Below are 18,931 nucleotides of genomic sequence, written 5' to 3' on the forward strand. Positions count from 1 at the left end.
GCCATCAAGGTTGGCCATCCGGGTTCTTGAAACCTCCATTCCTTGGGCTGTTATCAATGCAACCATCAAGGTCCTCAGTCTCCTTTCGGGGTGATCATCAGCAACTGACCTGCTTCAAAGAACCGGTTGGCTTGTCTTTTAAACTTTAAATCGTTCGAGTGATTCTTATCGATTGAAACTGCGTAGTCTTTCAGTTGGTTGAAGACACAATACTGTATTTGGTTGTGCTGCCGTGTGTTTGGGAATGAGATGAAACTCAACATTCGTGCATCAGTGACTCCCCTATCCAATCCATTTTGCCAGATGTTGTACCATGAGCTAATCTCTTCCAAAATAGCCGAAAGTGACAAACGGGACTTGAATGTCCTCGATCGAAGCTTCCCAGAGCCTTCTGGCTTGGTGCGTCACAGTCGTGACTGAACACTATCAGCCCGAGAGGTGATGTTTAGACTCCATGCCTTCATCCCATCAGATACCGGAACAATCCAAGGCTTCCGTGGTTCTCCCGCCTCTTCATTCGATTCAGAAACGAAGTTGATATGGTGCAAAGCCCTCCATGAAGTTATTTGGTCGAACGTCATTGACGAGTTGCGACCGACGAGGCGGCTCTTATTCCTACGCGCATGCTGCTGGCGATTCCGACATACAACAAATAATATTTCGATGGTGACTGGGACCAAGTGTAGTCTGCCGACAAGTGCCGGTTGACAACTCGGGCCGAGTGGGATAGTGCCCTCTTCGTCGCTTTTTCTTCAAGTTCTACCACTGCTCTCGGCGTGATGCGAAGTGTCGCAGACGATTCGATGTCGCTCAAAATCATATGAACGACTGAGAACACCTGCTCAGCGACCCAAGTGGCCGTCGAGGATATCAACACTTCAAGAGGTCTGTCGTTGGGTGACCAGGCGGGCATCGCGCCAAGGACCCCATAATGGCGCCATCTGGGGCTACCTCACCTCCGAGATCGTGACCCCGATCCAGATCCGATCGGACGCAAGGACCCCAGACCCCGCTCCATCAGTGGCCTCCGCCGGGCCTCTCGCGCGGGCCGTTCCGCCTTTGAGCTGTCTGGGCAGAACATTGGCTCGGAGGGGTGATCCATGAGGAGTACGATCCCCGGGTGGTTGGGCTGCAGGATGCCGTTCTGTAACCATGTTATCGGGAGCGGTGTGCACGATCTGGGGTATCTTCATGTCGCCCACGTCTTCGTGGGAGGCACAAGACTGTCCAAGGCGATCCTTACGATGTCGCTGGCATGAGCCTCGGTGTTGGAATTCTAGCTGACGAGTTGTCAAACATGCTACCGCTGGTCAACATCCAGGCGTACTTCTTTCCTCCGAGAGCTGCAATGAGAAGATTTGCGATGCAGAACGCTTGCCCCAGAAGTAAGCAATGTCATATTCAAGGTTACCAGTCTTGGTGGCCCATTGTCCGCATGTGCGCCAATTCGAGGTCGTATGAAATGCACAACACATCTGGGCTCTTTCTAGCTTTCGCGAGAGATTCCGGTCACTCTAGTTTCCATTGTGGTAGTGTCCTTGGAATTACGAATGATGATGGAGAGCAAGTGCATCAACCCAGAAAGGAAGGTCAAGTCAACGTAGTGCGACCTTCCTAGATCGCAGTATGCATGGACGACATAAACGGCCCTGCCATGACCATCAACTACCAGCCTGCGTCTGTTTCGGCTCAGACGTGGACAACAAATACGCCATCTTTTGAGCTGGCTAGCTTGCGTTCTCTTTGTTCCATCGTTCGTATCATTCGCATGGAGGCTCATCTGCATTCCTGTTGCCAGAGTTTCAACCTCGACGCTGCGGATGCCATTCCCGTGAGTCAATAAATACCTGATACACTGCATATAACGGAGGTCTGACGTTTAACTCTCTCTAAAGTGGACATTGTTATACCTCTTCTGTATAGACATGACATTGTTCTCAATCTCGTCATGATCAACATTGTGGACATAGTTGAAGTCACCGTGGTTGTTGCCGCCCCCTAAGGCGACTGAGCTATCACCATCTCAGGGGCTTGAAGATAAGCCGGCAGATATCGTTTTCGTGCTCCCATTTCTTGTTTGGCGCCTAGCAAGGAGGCCTTGATTGGCGTTGTAGTGATAGCGGGTGTCTTCTCAGCATGGGGTGGCAACGCTTCCCGCCGATAGACGAATAACGAAAAGTGCGAAGGAGGAGAATGTAACCATCTTCCGAGCTATTATGGCACTTGTGAGCTGTCAAATGGCTGCGATATCTGTACCGAAAAGTCCCAATCGCGGTGTGTTCTCCGCTAGTTTCAACTTATCAAGTTGATTAACCCCTCGAGAGAAAGGTCCTATGCTATGGATTCTCCCCGAGTGATCTCTTAAAAACTGTCGCCATGATGATGGAGCGCACATCTGTACACCTGGGCCCGACCCCATCTGCCTTTCATTTTGGATGATTTGTCGGCGCAATTGTCGATCTGTGTGGCTTGGTCAACATCGTCCAAATTGCCCGGCAGGCGCCCAATATCTAATGGATTGGCCGTATCCACTCATGGATGGCGGTGCAATGCAGCCAGTGGAAGTCTCTGATATGATTCGTTGCGACCGGCGTGGTTGACTGGTTGTTGGTTCGTCTCAAGGCGTACCGCAGGCGGACAGCCTGGTATGTGCCAATCTCAAGGCATACCGCAGGGTCTTTTGTCCTTAGGCGTCCTCGAGCCAGGCACCAGGCGCATCCACCTCATTACACGCCATCATCAAATATTGCGAGGCCCACCGTCAGTACCTTACCTTATTAAAACACATGATACGAGCAAACGCTCGCACACAGCTCGTCCTACCATCGTGCCGCTCTCAGTCATATTCCATGCAGAACCTATTCAAAATACGCAGATGTAGGTATTGACTGAAAATTTCTGTCTTGAGCATCTCAATCAACGTGTTCAGCAAGAAATTGAAATACAATGTGGCAACCACCACCGATGCCTATACCCGCCTCCGCTTCCTGGGGCCTGACCATCAGTCACGCCGATTTCGAGAAACTCAAGGCTGGTCTCGAGCCTCTGGATCAGGACGACAAGTGGCGCTATAAGGCTACAAATGACGAAGAGAACGGTACCGTCATCATTCACATCATTCGAGTCGGCATGGGGCACGAGCTCTACTCAATCGTCATCAGAGCGGACAACAATGGCAACGGTAGCGAGAATAATACCATCGAGACCATTCACTGGTCGCAGGATCAGGGCGGAAACCCAATCTCAGAAGTGTTGGCCAAGAAGCAAGTGGTGATCCTCAGCAGATGCAACCTGGAATGCGATTTTGAGGCGGCTCCCGACTATGACTCCGAGGACTTTTTTGATGAGCCCGCTACACATTCTATCAACAATATTCATGAGGGCGCGAACGGTATCAATCATATCAATGGTATTAACGGAATTGCATAATGGGAACATCTTGGTCTTGCGTACGCTCGGGAAATTTAATACTTGGACACAGGCCAGGCCAGTCACCATTTCAGAGCCACAGCCCGTGGGCAAAGAACTTCCTGACGAAAACATATCTTAGCAAAGTTAGTAGCCTAGTGAAACAAATCATTCTTTCTAGCATTACTCAAGCCAATCGAGCTGCCAAATAGGATCGCCTTTCCATTTGCGTTTCTAGTCCGGAAATGCCTAGGAGGATGGTGGTGCCTGGCCTGGATACGTTGCCTAAGAAGCCGAGAAGATACAGTTGATCGATTACTACCTTACGAGGATGAATATAGGGCCCCGCAGCGGACAATGATGAGCCCTATTCCTGGCAATATGATGTAGGAAGAGGGGCACACATCTGAGCGGGCGGGGGGGTGTATATGAGATTCATCTTGGAGGGCTTTAAATTTGGGCTATGGTGTGATGGGGGGCCGCTTCTGCTTGGCCAGGCGGCTCAAAAATCCCCTTCATATACCCCATGGGTTAGCCATAGAGGTTACGCTGTGACCCTCCACATGTTTCCCCGTCAGAGTCATACGGCAGTCAACAAGGTGCGCCTCCAGGCGGCAAACTGCGAAGAAGAAAACTTAGAAGGGAAGAAAGATCTGAGCGGGCGGTGTCAAGCTGTTTGGCCGGTGCTGAACGTGTCTCTGACTCCAGGGATCAGGGGAATAGACCAAAAAGAACGACAACCACATGCATAACACTGCGAACATATGAAAACTGTAGCCGAGATGCGCATCTCCTATCAAATCAGTGCCGGCCTTATTCCAAGGCCTTGCGGGCAAGAATCGTTGCCCGCCAACCTCTTCAATAGGGGGAATTCCATGCCTGGGCGGTTACACGTGTTTTTTTTTTGGTTCGGTCGTCTTTCACACACACAGTGAGCTGTGGATGCAAGCCAGCATCGCTTGTTCTATTACAGCCTTGATTATCGTCTTGTCACATTCGGTCGGACTTCACGATCTTCTCAAACAGAATCATTTGAAGCAATCTCCAACTACGATAATCCTGGGTCTTGAGCGTTAATTCAGCCTCCCTGTCAATGATCCGCGGCTAACGGGTTTTTTTTTTCCTTTTTTGCAACTCTTATTTGGCGCGGGCTTACGAAATCCGTCAGCAGGCTGGCGATTATCTGCAATGTTCAGCTACTACATATGCATTCATGTTACCAATCACGAGGCCGTCAGTCCCCACCCCTCCTGAGTGTTGGAACCGTGACACGGCCTATGAGAATTGCAGCCACCCCAGCTCAATCAGGCTGTCAGCGCAGACTAAAATCCCGCAAAGCCCAAACATTCTCCGAATGACCACTGTCGCTCTGAAGACCGCAGGGCAGCACGTCGCCATGGAGAACGACATCGTCGTCGGCGTTGGCGCGCGCGCCGCCACTGTTGATCGTTACGACTTTGCCGAAGCTGCCCTAACACAGGTCTTTAGCATTGCCCTCGAACTGGCCACGAATAAGAGTTTATGCATAGCCGGCCGTCTCGCCGCACAACTTCACATTGCCCGGGGTGTTGTATTAGGGTCTGCAGCGGACCCGAAACTTCACAGTCGCATCCTCAAGCTCATGAGAGACTTGGAGCGTGTTTGTGCCGTATGTTCATCTAACTAGTTGAGCTTCTCATCGCGACTGTTTGAAAAATGATTACATGGCTGACATTGGCTGTAGTGGCCTGACGTACCTAGCGATCGTATGATCATCACTCAGGCTTTGGTTCACCATGAGCAGAGAGCCAAAGACCGTGTTAAGAAAGGAATTATAAACTTCGCCAAGTCTTCAACAAATAAGTTCGAGAAACCCCTGACCGAGCAGTACTTCAAGAATCTTTCCCGGTTCTCAGAAGCGATCTTGGCAAATGATAACATGAGAAATGGAATCAACAAGACGGGTTCTAAGAGCGACGCTGACGAATACCCGATGCATGTCAACGCTGAGCTCTATACCATACTTAAGACATACTCGCTCTGCACATGCGTCTCGGATCACAACAGCGAAAATTCGAGACACTACGCGAGGCTCAGACTACAGGACAAGATCGTGAAAGTTGAAGAAAACGTCGCATTTGAGATGCTGTTTTCAGAGTCACCAACATCATGCCATCATTGGCAGCACCTTCAGTTACGCGTGCCTTTACGCAAAAAGTCGGCCAAAACAGTCAATTTCAACCACGAGGTTCGTCAAACTGCACCCGGCAGCCATGAGAAGGTCAAGAGAAAGATGTGGGTCGTGAAACCCGATGAATTCTGCAGCCTTGTTGCATCGAAGGTGGGATCTCGAATTTGTTGCCACATCCAGGACTCAGAGCTTCACCGGCTTCGCCGTGGCTTGGAGATCACCCAGAACGTGAAGGCTGGCGACAGCCTCTCACTGAGAGACTTGTTCAGTTTGGGACGTCTTTCCAATCATATGAAGTTAAGACTGGCGTACATTGTTGCGAAGTCTTTCTGGCAGTATTATGATTCCCCATGGATGGGTTCTTCGTGGACGAGTGACTCAGTACACTTTCTTCGAGAGTCTTCAACTGGCTACAATCACCCGAGAGGAGAAATTTATGCATCAAAGCCCTATTTCGCTGTTGATTTCAAGGAGCTCGACAGCGAATCAATCGAATACTGCGATGAACCTGGCGTGGTTTTCCCTTACCCGCGGCTACTCTCCCTCTGCATCATTCTGCTGGAGATTGGTAGAGGCCAAGCCCTAGCCATTGAGGATCAAGGTTCACTGGTGGCCAATCTCAATGAGAGGTGGCATCTTGCCAAACGTCTCATGAGACAAGCCAAAGGTCGGCAAGGCTTTGACTTTGTCGACTATTACGAAGCCATTGCCAGTTGTTTAAACAATTCCTCGTGGGAGGAGGACAGCGACTCTATCGAAACAGACGTATTTGCAAGGAAGGCTGTCATTCACGATATCATCGTGCAGCCTTTGGAGAAGCTGCTAGAAAACTGCTTCTCAGATACTCAGCACGTGGTTGGTCCTGTCGACCAATCTAGCGCCCTGAGCGAGTCTCCTGCTCTTCCAGAGGCACCAATCATGCCAAAAACAAGCAGCGACGTCGATGAATCAGAAAGGTGGATTGATCTCATGAAAAGAATCAATGCACATTTCCTGAAACTGTTGTCTCCTGAAGCCTTGGCCAAGCGCCCGCGTGTGGCCATATTGGACACTGGCTTCGACGGTAGTTCCTCCTTCCTTGATATCCAGGGACGTCGTATAGATGATTGGAAGGATTTTGCCGGATCTTCACAGGGTCTCGTGGATGAAGCTGGCCACGGCACTCACACTGCTGCTACTGCGATGAAGGTAGCCCCGCATGCTCGGATGTACGTGGCGAGAATAGCAAAAGACATGAGCAGTCTGAGGAAAGCATCGCAGGCAATTGCTGACGTAAGGAGAATCTCCTGTTATTCATAAAGCAGTTCGACTAACGTTCGAGTGAACAGGCAATTGACTGGGCGGCGAACCAAGTCAGCGTGGACATCATCTCCATGTCTTTTGGCTTTCCGAGCGAGGTGCCTGTTATTACTGCCGCGATTAGAAAGGCCATCCTTGATCGCAATGGTCGTCTCATTTTCTTCGCTGCAGCTTCTAATGCGGGTGGTAATGGAAAGGAGATGTTTCCCGCAAACCTCGACGAAGTCTTCTCGATCCGTGAAACCAACAGCCGAGGTGCCTTCTCGGACACAAATCCGCCTGTCAATCCGAACGGTCCTATTGTATTCGGGACCCTAGGTAGAGACGTACCAGCAGCGTCACTAAGCACGGCACGTGGCGAGGTCCCTAAGTCCGGTTCGTCAGTTGCCACAGCTGTAGCAGCCGGGATCGCGGCCTCACTCTTGATGATTAGTGATGCGGGTGTGGAGGGGGGCTGTCTAACACCGGATGAAGCTTCCAGTTTACGGACAAAGCCAGTTATGTACCAAGTTCTGGAGAGGATGTCATCGGAAATGGGGAATCGGTCTCGTTATATATCCCCTAGAGGGATTCTGGTTGGCACAGACGTGAAGAAGACATGGATAGCAATGGCTGATGCTTGCACGAGATCAAATTGAAATAACGAGGCACGCCTCATTTAGCTTAGATGTTGCATACATCCTATTAATTCGCTTTGGCAGAGCTACCGCATAGCCAGAGGCTAGCTCTTGATGCCTTTCTCCTGGATGTGATGCCTACTCCTCCCTAGCTTGTATACACACGAAGCCCCCGTTATTTGGTCTAAGGCCCTTCTCAACTTCAATCCCTATCTCCATCTCTCTAGCCGCTTCGGCCAGTGCTTGGACTTCCCCCGTGCTAACTTCGAAGTCCTCATTGTCCTCACTGATCTCGTCATTGTGCAGGAATGCGGCATCTGACTCGAATATATCCGCAGTTGCACCCTCCTTCGACCATCTTTTCGTCTTGATGATGTGCACTTGATAAGCAACCACAATGTCTTGGTCATCAACCTCGAACGAAGAACCTTTGCCCCGGCTTTTCTCCCCCTCAATAGACGCCCCGATGTCTATACCGATGGCTTGCGCAGCTGGCGCAGTTGCTGTCAGCGAACCACCGGTTGTCCGGCCCCTGTCCGACCTGACGACCAATCCTCGGGCGATTTTGACGCCGGAAATGAGGTAGACTGGGGATCGGCCGAAAAGCCCGCTCTTGATGGCGGCCTGAACTTGGGGCTCCTTGAGGCGATCCATGAGTTCCGGGTCATCATCCACCGGTTCCTGCGCAAGATAGCGGGTTTCAAGCCTCTTGACGGCGAGTGATTCGACAGCATTACGTGAACGAGATGCGCCCACACCCACACCCGCCGCGTCAAGGATATTAGCCCACAGAGACAGCTTTACAGACCGGCCAGTGTCGCATGTCGCTTCTAGATTGTGGTGATAGACTGTTTCAATGGCAGGTGTGACGGTGAGCTTCGAGAGGGGTTTCGCCGGCTGGAATGGGTTGGCAATGATGGAGCCTATCTGGATAAGGCCTTCAGGCCCATAGTGGTAGCCTGGTGTGAGGATATACGTCTTGGAAGCCATAGTTTTCGAGTGTTTGTCAATTAAGAGGAGATTGGATGTCCTGCAGCTGAGCTGTATAGGGCTCTGATTAACTTCTGGGTAGCTTCAAAGCTGACACTTAGATGGATTGCGTGGGCTACTTTCTTATGTACGTTAACGAGTAAGCGCACCAAGAGGGTAGGTATTCCAACGGCTAAGCGCTTGCTCAGCAGGCCAAGACGCAGCCCGAAGAGAACCAATAGGCACGCGAATCTTCGTCGATTATCCCCAATATCCCCACTTCGTTCTTTCACAATCCTATCAGAGTATCACATGATCACACAAATGGGAAACCCAGTCGGAAGGTGTGAAGCTTACAGCCTGATTTCTGCCTGCCGCATATGTTGTCGCACCAAGCCCCGCAGGCTTTCGAAGTAGGGTCAGACGATCTTCTTCTTAAATCACGCATCACTCCTGGACCACCCTAGTTGTCCATTTTTGCCAGTCGAAAGATGGCATCAACTCTGCAAAGCCATCCATCGGGATTGTTTTTGTCAAACTCAATAGCAGCGGTGGCAGCGAAATGTCGGGATTCGCTGCTACAATGCACAAATATTCCGACGTTGATGCAACTAGAGTGGGCAGAGAATAGGTTAGCCGAGTTCAAGCTGTGGACTGCGACCACTGGTGCACTTGCCGGGAACGCAGCCTCGCTTGACGCCAGATTGATCACTGAACCGGATACCAAGGACTTGGTAAATGGGCTTCTCGTTCTGTTGGCCCAATGCCTTGAGAAGTGCAAGAGATTTGGTACGTGACCAAGATCATTGGACGATGCATAAGACAGTCCCTCATATCATCTCAATAGCATTGCCTTCCGACGAAGAAACGGAAGAAGTGACAGAAAATTTGGATGAGCTTGACACTGCCACTGATGATGCGGACGACTGGTGGGCGAACGATGTCCAAGGAATGGACTCTGTGCAGAGGCTTGATGCCGCAAGAGATATCCCGCGGGGTTTTTCGCCATGGTCCGATGATTCTTCATCTCATCCGGGGTCCGGTAGTCTATCAGTGGCCGAGGACACTTCCCCTCTTCTGGAGGTCGAAGCCGAAGTAGAGCAAATCATCAACCATCTCGCACGCGTGGCTCTGGCCATTCGCAAGTCGGGAACTAGTTCACGTCTACACAAAGCCGACAGGACGTTTGACTCAAGCAACCACCAGAAGCTCCGACGGCATCTCGAGCTGGTCGTCTTGGCCAGAGGCCGGGAAGACGGTAGCAGCGACTATCACATCGACAGAGAGGCTCTCACAGCCATACAGGAACGTCTCATACTCGCAAATCTGCGTCGCAGGAATAGGTATAGGTATGCACAGAAGCACGCCGACAAATTGGCCGTCGATTCTGCCAGCACCAAAAGCGCAGGCGCAAAGTCGACTGCTGTCGACATCTTAACCCTGCGACAAAACGATTCGGCACTTAGGGCACCGCAGATAGCCGAATCCAAAAGTGGACAATTTTATGGCCAAGAAAAAGACAGATTGCCCCATAGAAGTCAGGGTTTGACGGCTACCTCGGCGTCAGGGGTTGCTCAAGCGATCGAAGCTGTCCCTAAACAGATACTCACACCATCGCGAGTTGCAAAAACGAACATCACGACGACAGCTGCCAGAGTTTTATACCCAAAACCACCAAGATCGAAGATGCTTCAATACTTTAAGTGTCCATGTTGTTTTCAAATGCTTCCGGATATGTATCGTGAGAAGACTTTATGGAAGTGAGTACAAGAATGTTTCCATCTGAACGCTCTACGTTGCTACAAGATCATTTCTGATAGCGCAATTGTACAGGAAGCATATGATGGCAGACATCTGCCCTTACATATGCATCTTGGAGGAGTGTCCCACGCCAGAAAGGTTGTATGTCACGCGGCATGAGTGGACAGAACATATCGAGAAAAGCCATCGGCAGTGCTGGCAATGCCCCGCGTGCTCAACTCTAGGAAGGCCACCGGTGATCTTCCCCTCGGTAGAAATATTTCTACACCATCTCCGCGAAACTCATAGCGGAAGTATCAACGAAGAGCAGTACTCAACAATTGTAACAGAGGCAGCTCGGCCCATTCCTCCAGGCATCTATAGGTGTCCTCTTTGCGACTCAACGGGGCCGGCAGACTCTCCTGATCTGCTTGATCATATTGCCGAGCATTTGCACAACTTTGCCCTGCGGTCTCTCCCTTGGCCCAATGATGAGCCTGGAGATAATGAGACCAGAGATTCAGGTGATCCTTACTTCAATGCCAACAATTATTTCGACCTGGAATCTGAAAATGATTCAGTACAGGATGTATCTATTGATTCGGATAGAGACTCAGATGGCCTGACTTCTCTGTCTGCAAACTCGTCTCACGATGATTCCGTCCACGAGACACTAACAGAGGCCTCGCCAATTGATGGCGAAGAAACTCAACGAATGGACCAGATGCGGCATTGGCTGTCCCCCGCCGATACATCGAGTAGTCTAGACGCAGCAAGATCGCAGCGTCACAAAGGTACTGGAGTTTGGTTCCTCAACAATGAAGACTTTGTCCATTGGAAAAGCGGGGGAAAGGGATTTCTGTGGCTCGATGGGACTCCAGGAAGCGGCAAAACAATTCTCAGCACCACTGTGTTTGACCATCTCGAAGATATTGGATCGGGTTGCACGCTTGCATTCTTTTTCGACTTCATGGACATCGGAAAGCAGACCTTTGATTGCCTCCTTCGTTCCCTAGCGTGGCAACTATATCGTTCCGTGGCTGCGTCCAGAGGCGAACTTGAGAGCCTTCACACATTTTGTCATGATGGTGCGACTCAGCCATATATTTCTCGCTTAGCAGTGTGTGTTGAGTCGATGATTCAGTCTTCTGAGGGACTCAGTATCATTATCGACGCATTGGATGAGTGCGCCACAGGACAAACCCTTCTTCTGTGGCTGGAGTCCATTGTGCTTAACCCATCGTTCGACAACGTCAAGTTGATGGTGACTGGAGGGCGACAGCTACATCTCTCGGAGTCTTTTAGCGGCCTTCGTAGGAATGGACACATTGTATCAATGCGACTGCACACTAGCAACGACATAATGTCTTATGTCAATGCGCGGCTCGAGCAAGACGTTAGGTTCACCATGAAACAAATACCACAGGACTTGCTAGGGGAAATACGCACCAGACTTAGGGATGAATCCGATGGCTCGTAAGTCTTGCTCATATCAGGTCTGACCTAGTGCGGCCGTCTAATAGATGTTGTAGGTTCCTATGGGCCGTAATACAACTGGACACTCTAGCTGCATGCCAATCTCTGGCTGCAATGAAAGCGTCTCTTCAGAGTCTGCCAAGGGACTTGCTTGAAACCTATAGAGGTATAATCCGTCGTCTAAATCCCGTTTACAGGAACGATGTCATTCGTCTGCTGCAGTTCCTCACGTATACAGAGCAGCCCTTGACATCTTCTGAGGCCATAGAGATTTTGGCCACTCAGCTCGACACAGACCCACCACATTTCAACGTTGAAAAAAGACTTTTCAGGGATGAGGATTTACTGCAGTACTGTCCATCTCTGCTATCTTTGATTGCACCTTCACCGCACAGAAGAGAGTCGAGAAAGGTTCGATTGAGCCACAAAACCGTCAAGGATTTTCTACTATGCGAAGGAGCTCAAAAATTTGAACCTAATTCAGCTAGCATTGCAATCACAAGGACAGCCTTGATATACATCAGGGATATCGACAGCGAAGTTACTCTCGAGGATGCGTTGGCACGCTTTTCACTGGCAGAACGAGCGGCAACGATGCTGCTGAAGTTTGCTAGGCGTGCCGAAGCTGACGATGTCGTCCTCCCCGAGATGATGTCTTTCTTATTGGATCCGCTTGCCTTGGATAGGTGGTGCCGCTTGTCACAAATTTCAACCGGTGATCATCAATTGTCGCCACTGTTTATCGCCTGCAAGCTTGGGCTTTTGAGGGTTACAAGACAGCTATTGGAGGATGGCGTCGATGTGAATGAAGGAAGTGGCACACACGTCAGCGCTCTTTTTATCGCTTCACAGGAAGGCCATAGTGAAGTTGTTCGGCTTCTACTTATGCATGGGGCCGATGTAAGCGCAGGAGACGATACCTCCTGGTCTCCGCTTGTGGCGGCATCAAGAGAGGGTCGCCGAGAAACTGTGCGTCTTTTAATCGGTTGGGGTGCCGATGTCAACGCAGTGTCTTATACTTACGGCACGGCTCCCAAGGTGGCATCAGAAAACGGTCACCGAGATATTGTCCGAGCCTTGATCGATAGGGGTGCCGACGTCAACGCCAACATTGAAGGGAGGAACCATCCCATCACGTTGGCTTCGTCAAGGGGTCACGTCAAGGTTGTCCAGCTTCTTATTGACTCCGGGGCAACAGCCAATGGCCATGCTCTTTACGAAGCATCACGCAACGGTCATGTTGGCGTTGTAGAGCTTCTACTCGACGAAGACCCTGCACTTCTCAATCATCAATCATACATGGAGAATCCCGCCCTTCAAGCTGCGTTGGAAGGAGGCCACGGCAGGATTGTTGAGATTCTTAGGTCGCACATTCTCTGCCACGCTGTGATAGCGGAAGATTATGACAGTGTCGAAGCACTGCTAGATGAAGGTGCCAGTCCTGACAAAAGCAGTTGCTTAGGCACTCCCTTGAAGATTGCCGCGGGAAAGAGGAATGTAAGCATCGTCAAACTCCTACTTCAAAAGGGCGCGGATATCAGCATTGCGGCTGACGGCGATGACCTCGTGACTTATTACAAGGACTCCCTTGGACTCAAAACATCCAAAGAGATATTACGTCTCTTATACGAACATCAATCCAGCGGCTTGACTTATGACGAGTTGTATGATTTTGTGAAAGGCTAGAGCTCACTGGACCGAGACTTTACATAGAGGGCTATGGACCTATCGCTAAATTGATATTCTTTGATGATTCGATGGTCGCTTGGCTACTGCCAAACGTTCATGAAATTGCACTTCGTCTCATGAACCTTTCAATACTCGATGATTTTCACCAGACGGGCCGTAGTTCCTACCGATGTTCTCTTTCACTCCCACAAATGATATCCATTGCTCCCCAAAATTATACATACACCTATCCCACGGAGTGAAAGGCATCCATATGGCCAAGCCCCGCAAGAACCTCACTAACCTTTCACTCCGTGGGATAGGTGTAGTCGCGTCCCTTCAATATCAGAATCTTGAATTTACGCTACCGAGCTGTCTCTTCTAACAGCATCATAGGCAAGGCCAGACATCATAAGACTCTGAGAGGCATGCAGGTTCTCACAGCGTACAAGCGCGAGGCAGGACCCCCTTGCTACGAACATGTCTTGAGTAAATGAACGCAAACTTGTTCAGACGGCATCTGTCATATAGCATATGTCAGGAAATATCAGCACCAAAGCCAAAGACTGACATTCCAGCATCTCACGTCACAGTTCTACACACATTTCACGAGGCAGACAAGACCAAATTTCGACACCTGAAAGGTGCTTGTTGTTGAGCAATATTCGACAGGTCACTGCAACATCTGAGCCCTATCTACCTCACTTTAGCAACCCAACATGCAAGCACAACAAGTTCTCCGACGTCAAACCTACCATGACCCTGCCACACTCGCAAGAACCATGATCCGAGGCACACCATGGCCCAAGTAAATCCGCCCAGAAACCGGTGTCCAGCACCACCCACTCCCAACGATCGTCACTTGGGCAGCGGTCCTCATGCGCCCAACGCAACACTCCCCCGGGCATGTTCACCTTGGAGGGACCTCAAAGGCTAAACTGTGGGACTCTCATCAGACAATGATGGCGCGGCTTGGAGCATCCGTACGGGTCCCCTTCATCGGCGTCGATTCGCGGGACGAGACATGCCTGCTCCCGTGTGGAGGAGAGCCCCCCATCGGAGCCGCCCTCGGTCCCTCGGCGGGGGTGTTGGTGTGACGATCACCTTGGGAAATTTCAGGTTGTGGGAGCGAATAGGGCTCCGTCGACCTGGGCAAAGTTCCAATGCTAATGCTACTCATCTATAATGCTGCCCTGGCGCATGAGCTGACAAGTGACAAACATCAATGGCAGACGTTGGCCCGAGGACGTTTGGTCTGAGCTGTCCCGAGCTCCTGGGAAAAGCAGACACATGTTACAAGGGAGGAAAACAAGCTGGGCAATGCCCGCCCTGACCACAATGACTTCATTGTGGACATTGCAGCCGCGCGAATGTGGAAACGGTTTGATGACATCTTCCGCGGAAGCGGCAAAGCCAAGGCAAACGGGTTCCGACGTGTCTAAACGGTTTGCTATTGCTTCCACGCTGCGAGGACGATAACGAAGGGCGATCAAGACGTCAGGGAGGCAATCTTCGTTTCAGAAGACGAGCCGCGGGTGTGGCTCGCTGATTAATGACGCCGAAACGGTCATCTGAGAAGTGATTCACGCCCGTTTGTCTGAGACGGTGATGGCCAATCGGTTGACGAATTCATGTCCTCATCAGATGGCCAGCCACGTGCCGACGTCAGCCTTGTGCTGTTTTCTTGTCCACCTCCTTGTGCGAGCGTGTGTGAAGGCATGCTGGTCAATCGGCAGAATGACGTCAAGTGTGATTTTGCATGGTGTGGAAGGTGCCTTGCGACTCGGGGCAGCTGCAGTAATGCAGCACTAGGGGGAGCTGAGAGCGCCGTCAACCAAGGGGGGTGTTCCAACTGACGACGATCATTTCGCGAAGAGAACGACGAGGTGTTGCATCAAATGGTTGGCTTCTGAACCGCATACTGCACTTCGTACTTCGTGACATGACGAGGCTTTCCGCAGGCCACCGCAGGCCACCCCGACTGAGGCGTGTATTTGGTTGATGAAGCTCACATTTGAAGTAAAATTGAATCGACAGCATCAAGAGAGCTGGAAGAAAGGCGACTATCCAATGCGCTGTCATATACAGGCTGTGATTGGTGTTGAAGCCTGGCAGTGAAGCGGATGCCTTCCCCAGAGGTGAGGTCACGCGCATTGGCCAGCCAAGGCAGGTCCAACATGGGTGCAACACGAAGAACCCGGAATTTGCGACCGAGAATCTGAAATCTGAGCATCAACCAGCTACTACTGCAAGGTCAGAGCGGCCAGATTCCCGAGAGGTAAGATTCTGCTTCGATTCGCATCGAAGAATGGAGCATAGAGCCCGTGGAATGCTGAGCGAAGCGATGGGAAGAGCCGCTGGCAAGATGTCTCGTAACGGGACGAGATTTGACGACGTTGAGAAGCGGCGAGACACTTGCATCCCGAGGGGTGGCTAGTATCAAAGGGAGTGTGGCTGCCATTGCTGCAGAAAGGGTCCTTGAGGTTCAAGGCAAGGCAGGCATTCAGGGCATCGCCGAGTCGCCGGCGATAGACGCTGGCCAGGATTGATGACGAAAGGGGGTTGGCTCGAGCGGGGCGGGGTCTGGACCGATCCATGAGGCGCTCTCGGCGATTTTGTCTCTGGGATCGGAATGCTGAAAGCGTGTCTGGTGCGTATCTGATCCGTGACCTCAAAGCAGGTGCTTGAAGCTATCGTTAGTGAAGACCACGATGCGATCGATGGTCAGAGGCGGTGGTGGTTGCCAGCTGCAGGTCCGAGGTGAGGGCCTCGGCGGCACAGCGAACGAGGTGAGCCGCACTGGGTCAGTTGGAGAAGCAGTTGGAGAAGGGAAACCTGGATGCTGTGAGGTCACTTTTGGTAGAATTAGGCAGGTAAATGTAGAGCCCGAGCGTACGAGAACGCGACCAAACCAATCGTGACGGAGAAGCAACATAGTTCCCGCGTCGTCGCGTGGATGACGGCGGGATGGACGAGCAAGACATTGTAGTTCTCTCGGGACGGAGATAGAGACGGAGACGTGTCTCCAGATGGTTAGACAACGGCATCGACGGTACCCTTCGGTACATCGTGGTCGTGGTAGTCGGTAGTGAAATGAGAGTGGCGTGCGTGGCTTGCGCATCGTCGCGCATCGTCATTTCGAGGCATGTGGTTAGTCGCGGGGTGTTTCGGCGCGGCAGACTGAAAACACGGGATGATTGGCGGCATCAACCAACAGAACGGAAGCAACGATGCGGGATGACGGACGGCTGGACGGGCCTTGAAGCTGAAGGGAGACATCGGAGTGGATGTTCAGAGGAGTGTGAAGTTGAAGACCGAGAATCCCTGCAAGAGCTGGGCATGCAACATGGAACCAAGCCAGGCAAAGCCAGGGCAAATGGGCAACGGCAGAAAAAAGATGGGATGGCCTGGAGAGGGAATGAATCATGGGCCTGGCCTGCGGCAGCCCAATGGCCTGAGGCAAGAGGACTGCCCCACTATTACCCCCCAATGATGCGGCGTCTTCTTCGATGACATCCTTGCCACTTGCGGACATGACGATGGAGAAGACGTCATTACGGGGGCCCCCCATCCAAGCGAGTGGGAAGGAGCCACTGATCATGGACGGCGGCCAGCAGCCTAAGCTGGGGCTAAGCACCTGAACCTGGCTGCAACCGGCTGCTGGGGACTCAATTCTGGGTGGTGGTGGGTGGGAGTGGGAGTGGGAGGAGCAGACAAGGCGGCACGAGCAGCAGAAGAAAAAGAAGCATGCGGGCTGCACTGAAAACATGGAAATGGGAGATCGGAAAACATGGGGGAGTGAGGGAAAATAGCACTCTCCAGTCGCCAAATTCCTTTTGCATCGCCAGCGGCCCCTGCCCCTGCGCTGTGGTGTTTTGAAAGACGGATTGGAGATGTCGGATATTTGTAGACCATTGCCAAGATCCAGCATCGCTGGCTTTGTCGCTCTATCTGACACTGCCGTCAGAGGCGCCAATACATGATGTCTGCGATGCCCCTTTGCGTCCAGTCGACGCTACGGGAGGCTAGCGCCATTGACGCCCCTGATATCCGGCAGTACACGTACACTACCTATCAAGCTGGTACGAACTGGCATTAGCAGAAGATGGTGGCCTATCCGGGCAGTGCCGCAGTGATGTGTCTTGTGCTGCAGGATTTCATGTTGCCTCGTCTCATGTCTGGCACTCTGGGAGGGAAGTGGAAGTGCTGAAGATGCTGCTGAAGTGGTGCAGCAATGTGCCCGTCCCAGGTGTTGGTTTCCGCGGGATGCAAGAAATGCCTAGGAGGTACTCTGTATTGCTGGCGTCCGGTTCCGAACCTCCAAAACCCCTTGCTTGCCTGTTGCCTGTACCCTGCCCAACACGCCCAATCCTGGGTCCGTCCCGGCAAGTGACCGAATGGGTCTGGGGTTCGGAGTGACCACCGATGATGGAAGCAATCCGATCATGAAACGCCCGGTTTTTGATGAAAACATCACGGTGCCTTATCTGAGAAGAAAGAAGCTGGGGATGCGGAAGGTGCTGATCAGTCAGCAGCCGAAGGGAAGGAACACCCAGGAGGTACTTTCCTCGTGACGACTTCATGATGAATGAGCAGGAAGGCGGCAGGTACGAGGAGCAGTTGCCAGTTACTGCGAGGGAAGAGCGAGAAAAGTACCTGCCTGCACCGACGGGCTCCCGAGTCCCATGCTGCCTTCCATCTTGGAAAGTGCCCAGAAATGCGCCTGCTGCAGCCATTCAGCCATCAAAGCGTCCAGAAGAAATGACCCGCTTTGGGGCGACGCTGCAGGTGCAGGTGCAGGCTGGCGCGGATGCAAATGCGCAGCCCACCACACCTGACTGACTGACTGGCAAGGATGAGACAGCACTGCAAGAAACAGCAAAAAATACTGAGGCAAGGCTTGAGGGGGAAAGGAAGGAAAGAAGGCCTCCGCCCGCGTCGCCTTCCCAATCGCGAGTGAGGTTCTTGCTGTCTGTTTGTGAGGCTGTCTGTGTCTGTGCACTGACTGAGGCGTTCCTGCTTGACTTGATTGACTGAGGTTGTCGTTGATGTTGCTCCTGCTCCTGCTCCTGCTCCTGCGCCAGCTGCTCTTTCCCCACTGATGCCACTGGCGACTGACTGCCCGGTGCTGCTGTTCCTGCCAAATGAAAGAATGACTGAGACTGACTGAATCCTCGTCTGCTCTTCCCTTTCTTCTCCCACTCCTCCTCTCCCTCTCTTCCTCGCACCCGACTCTCGCGCGCCTTCCAACTTCCATTGCACCTCACTCCCGTCCCGGCGTCTGGCTGCACCTCCCCCCCTCGTCCCTGTACGGATACCTCGACTTGTTCGACCTTCGAACCTGAACCTGCACCTTGCACATCTGCACCAGAACTGAACCAGTCCAGTCTCCAGAACCTCACAATCTCCCACACACACCACACCACACCACACACTCGAAATACCTACCCTCACACTCACACCCTCCACGTCTCTCACACACCTCAATCTTACGCTGCCTTCCCACCTCTGTCATCATCGGTCACCTTTACCGAGGACCCAAAATCCAGTCGCTGCGCACCGCACACCGTCATCGCCAGGCTTT

At 51.9% G+C, this 18,931-nt stretch overlaps 2 protein-coding genes across 2 annotated transcripts; both read left to right on the plus strand.

Annotated features, from left to right (window-relative positions):
• Nucleotides 1-2,946: 2,946 nt before the first annotated feature.
• CGCS363_v010666 (uncharacterized protein) lies at nucleotides 2,947-3,429 on the plus strand (the record flags this gene model as incomplete). Its single annotated transcript, XM_036642515.1, has 1 exon — nucleotides 2,947-3,429. One exon carries the CDS (start codon nucleotides 2,947-2,949, stop codon nucleotides 3,427-3,429), a length of 483 nt encoding a protein of 160 aa, XP_036491515.1.
• An 8,137-nt stretch (nucleotides 3,430-11,566) lies between these two features.
• On the plus strand, nucleotides 11,567-13,365 carry Asb3-0 (Ankyrin repeat and SOCS box protein 3; the record flags this gene model as incomplete). The annotated part of the gene is made up of 2 exons (XM_036642516.1): nucleotides 11,567-11,679; nucleotides 11,877-13,365. The coding sequence occupies 2 exons, from the start codon at nucleotides 11,567-11,569 to the stop codon at nucleotides 13,363-13,365; spliced, it is 1,602 nt and encodes a 533-aa protein (XP_036491514.1).
• Nucleotides 13,366-18,931: the final 5,566 nt, after the last annotated feature.

Source organism: Colletotrichum siamense (assembly GCF_013390195.1).
Source record: "Colletotrichum siamense strain Cg363 chromosome Unknown KSG_Cg363_contig07, whole genome shotgun sequence".
Lineage (NCBI taxonomy): Eukaryota > Fungi > Ascomycota > Sordariomycetes > Glomerellales > Glomerellaceae > Colletotrichum > Colletotrichum siamense.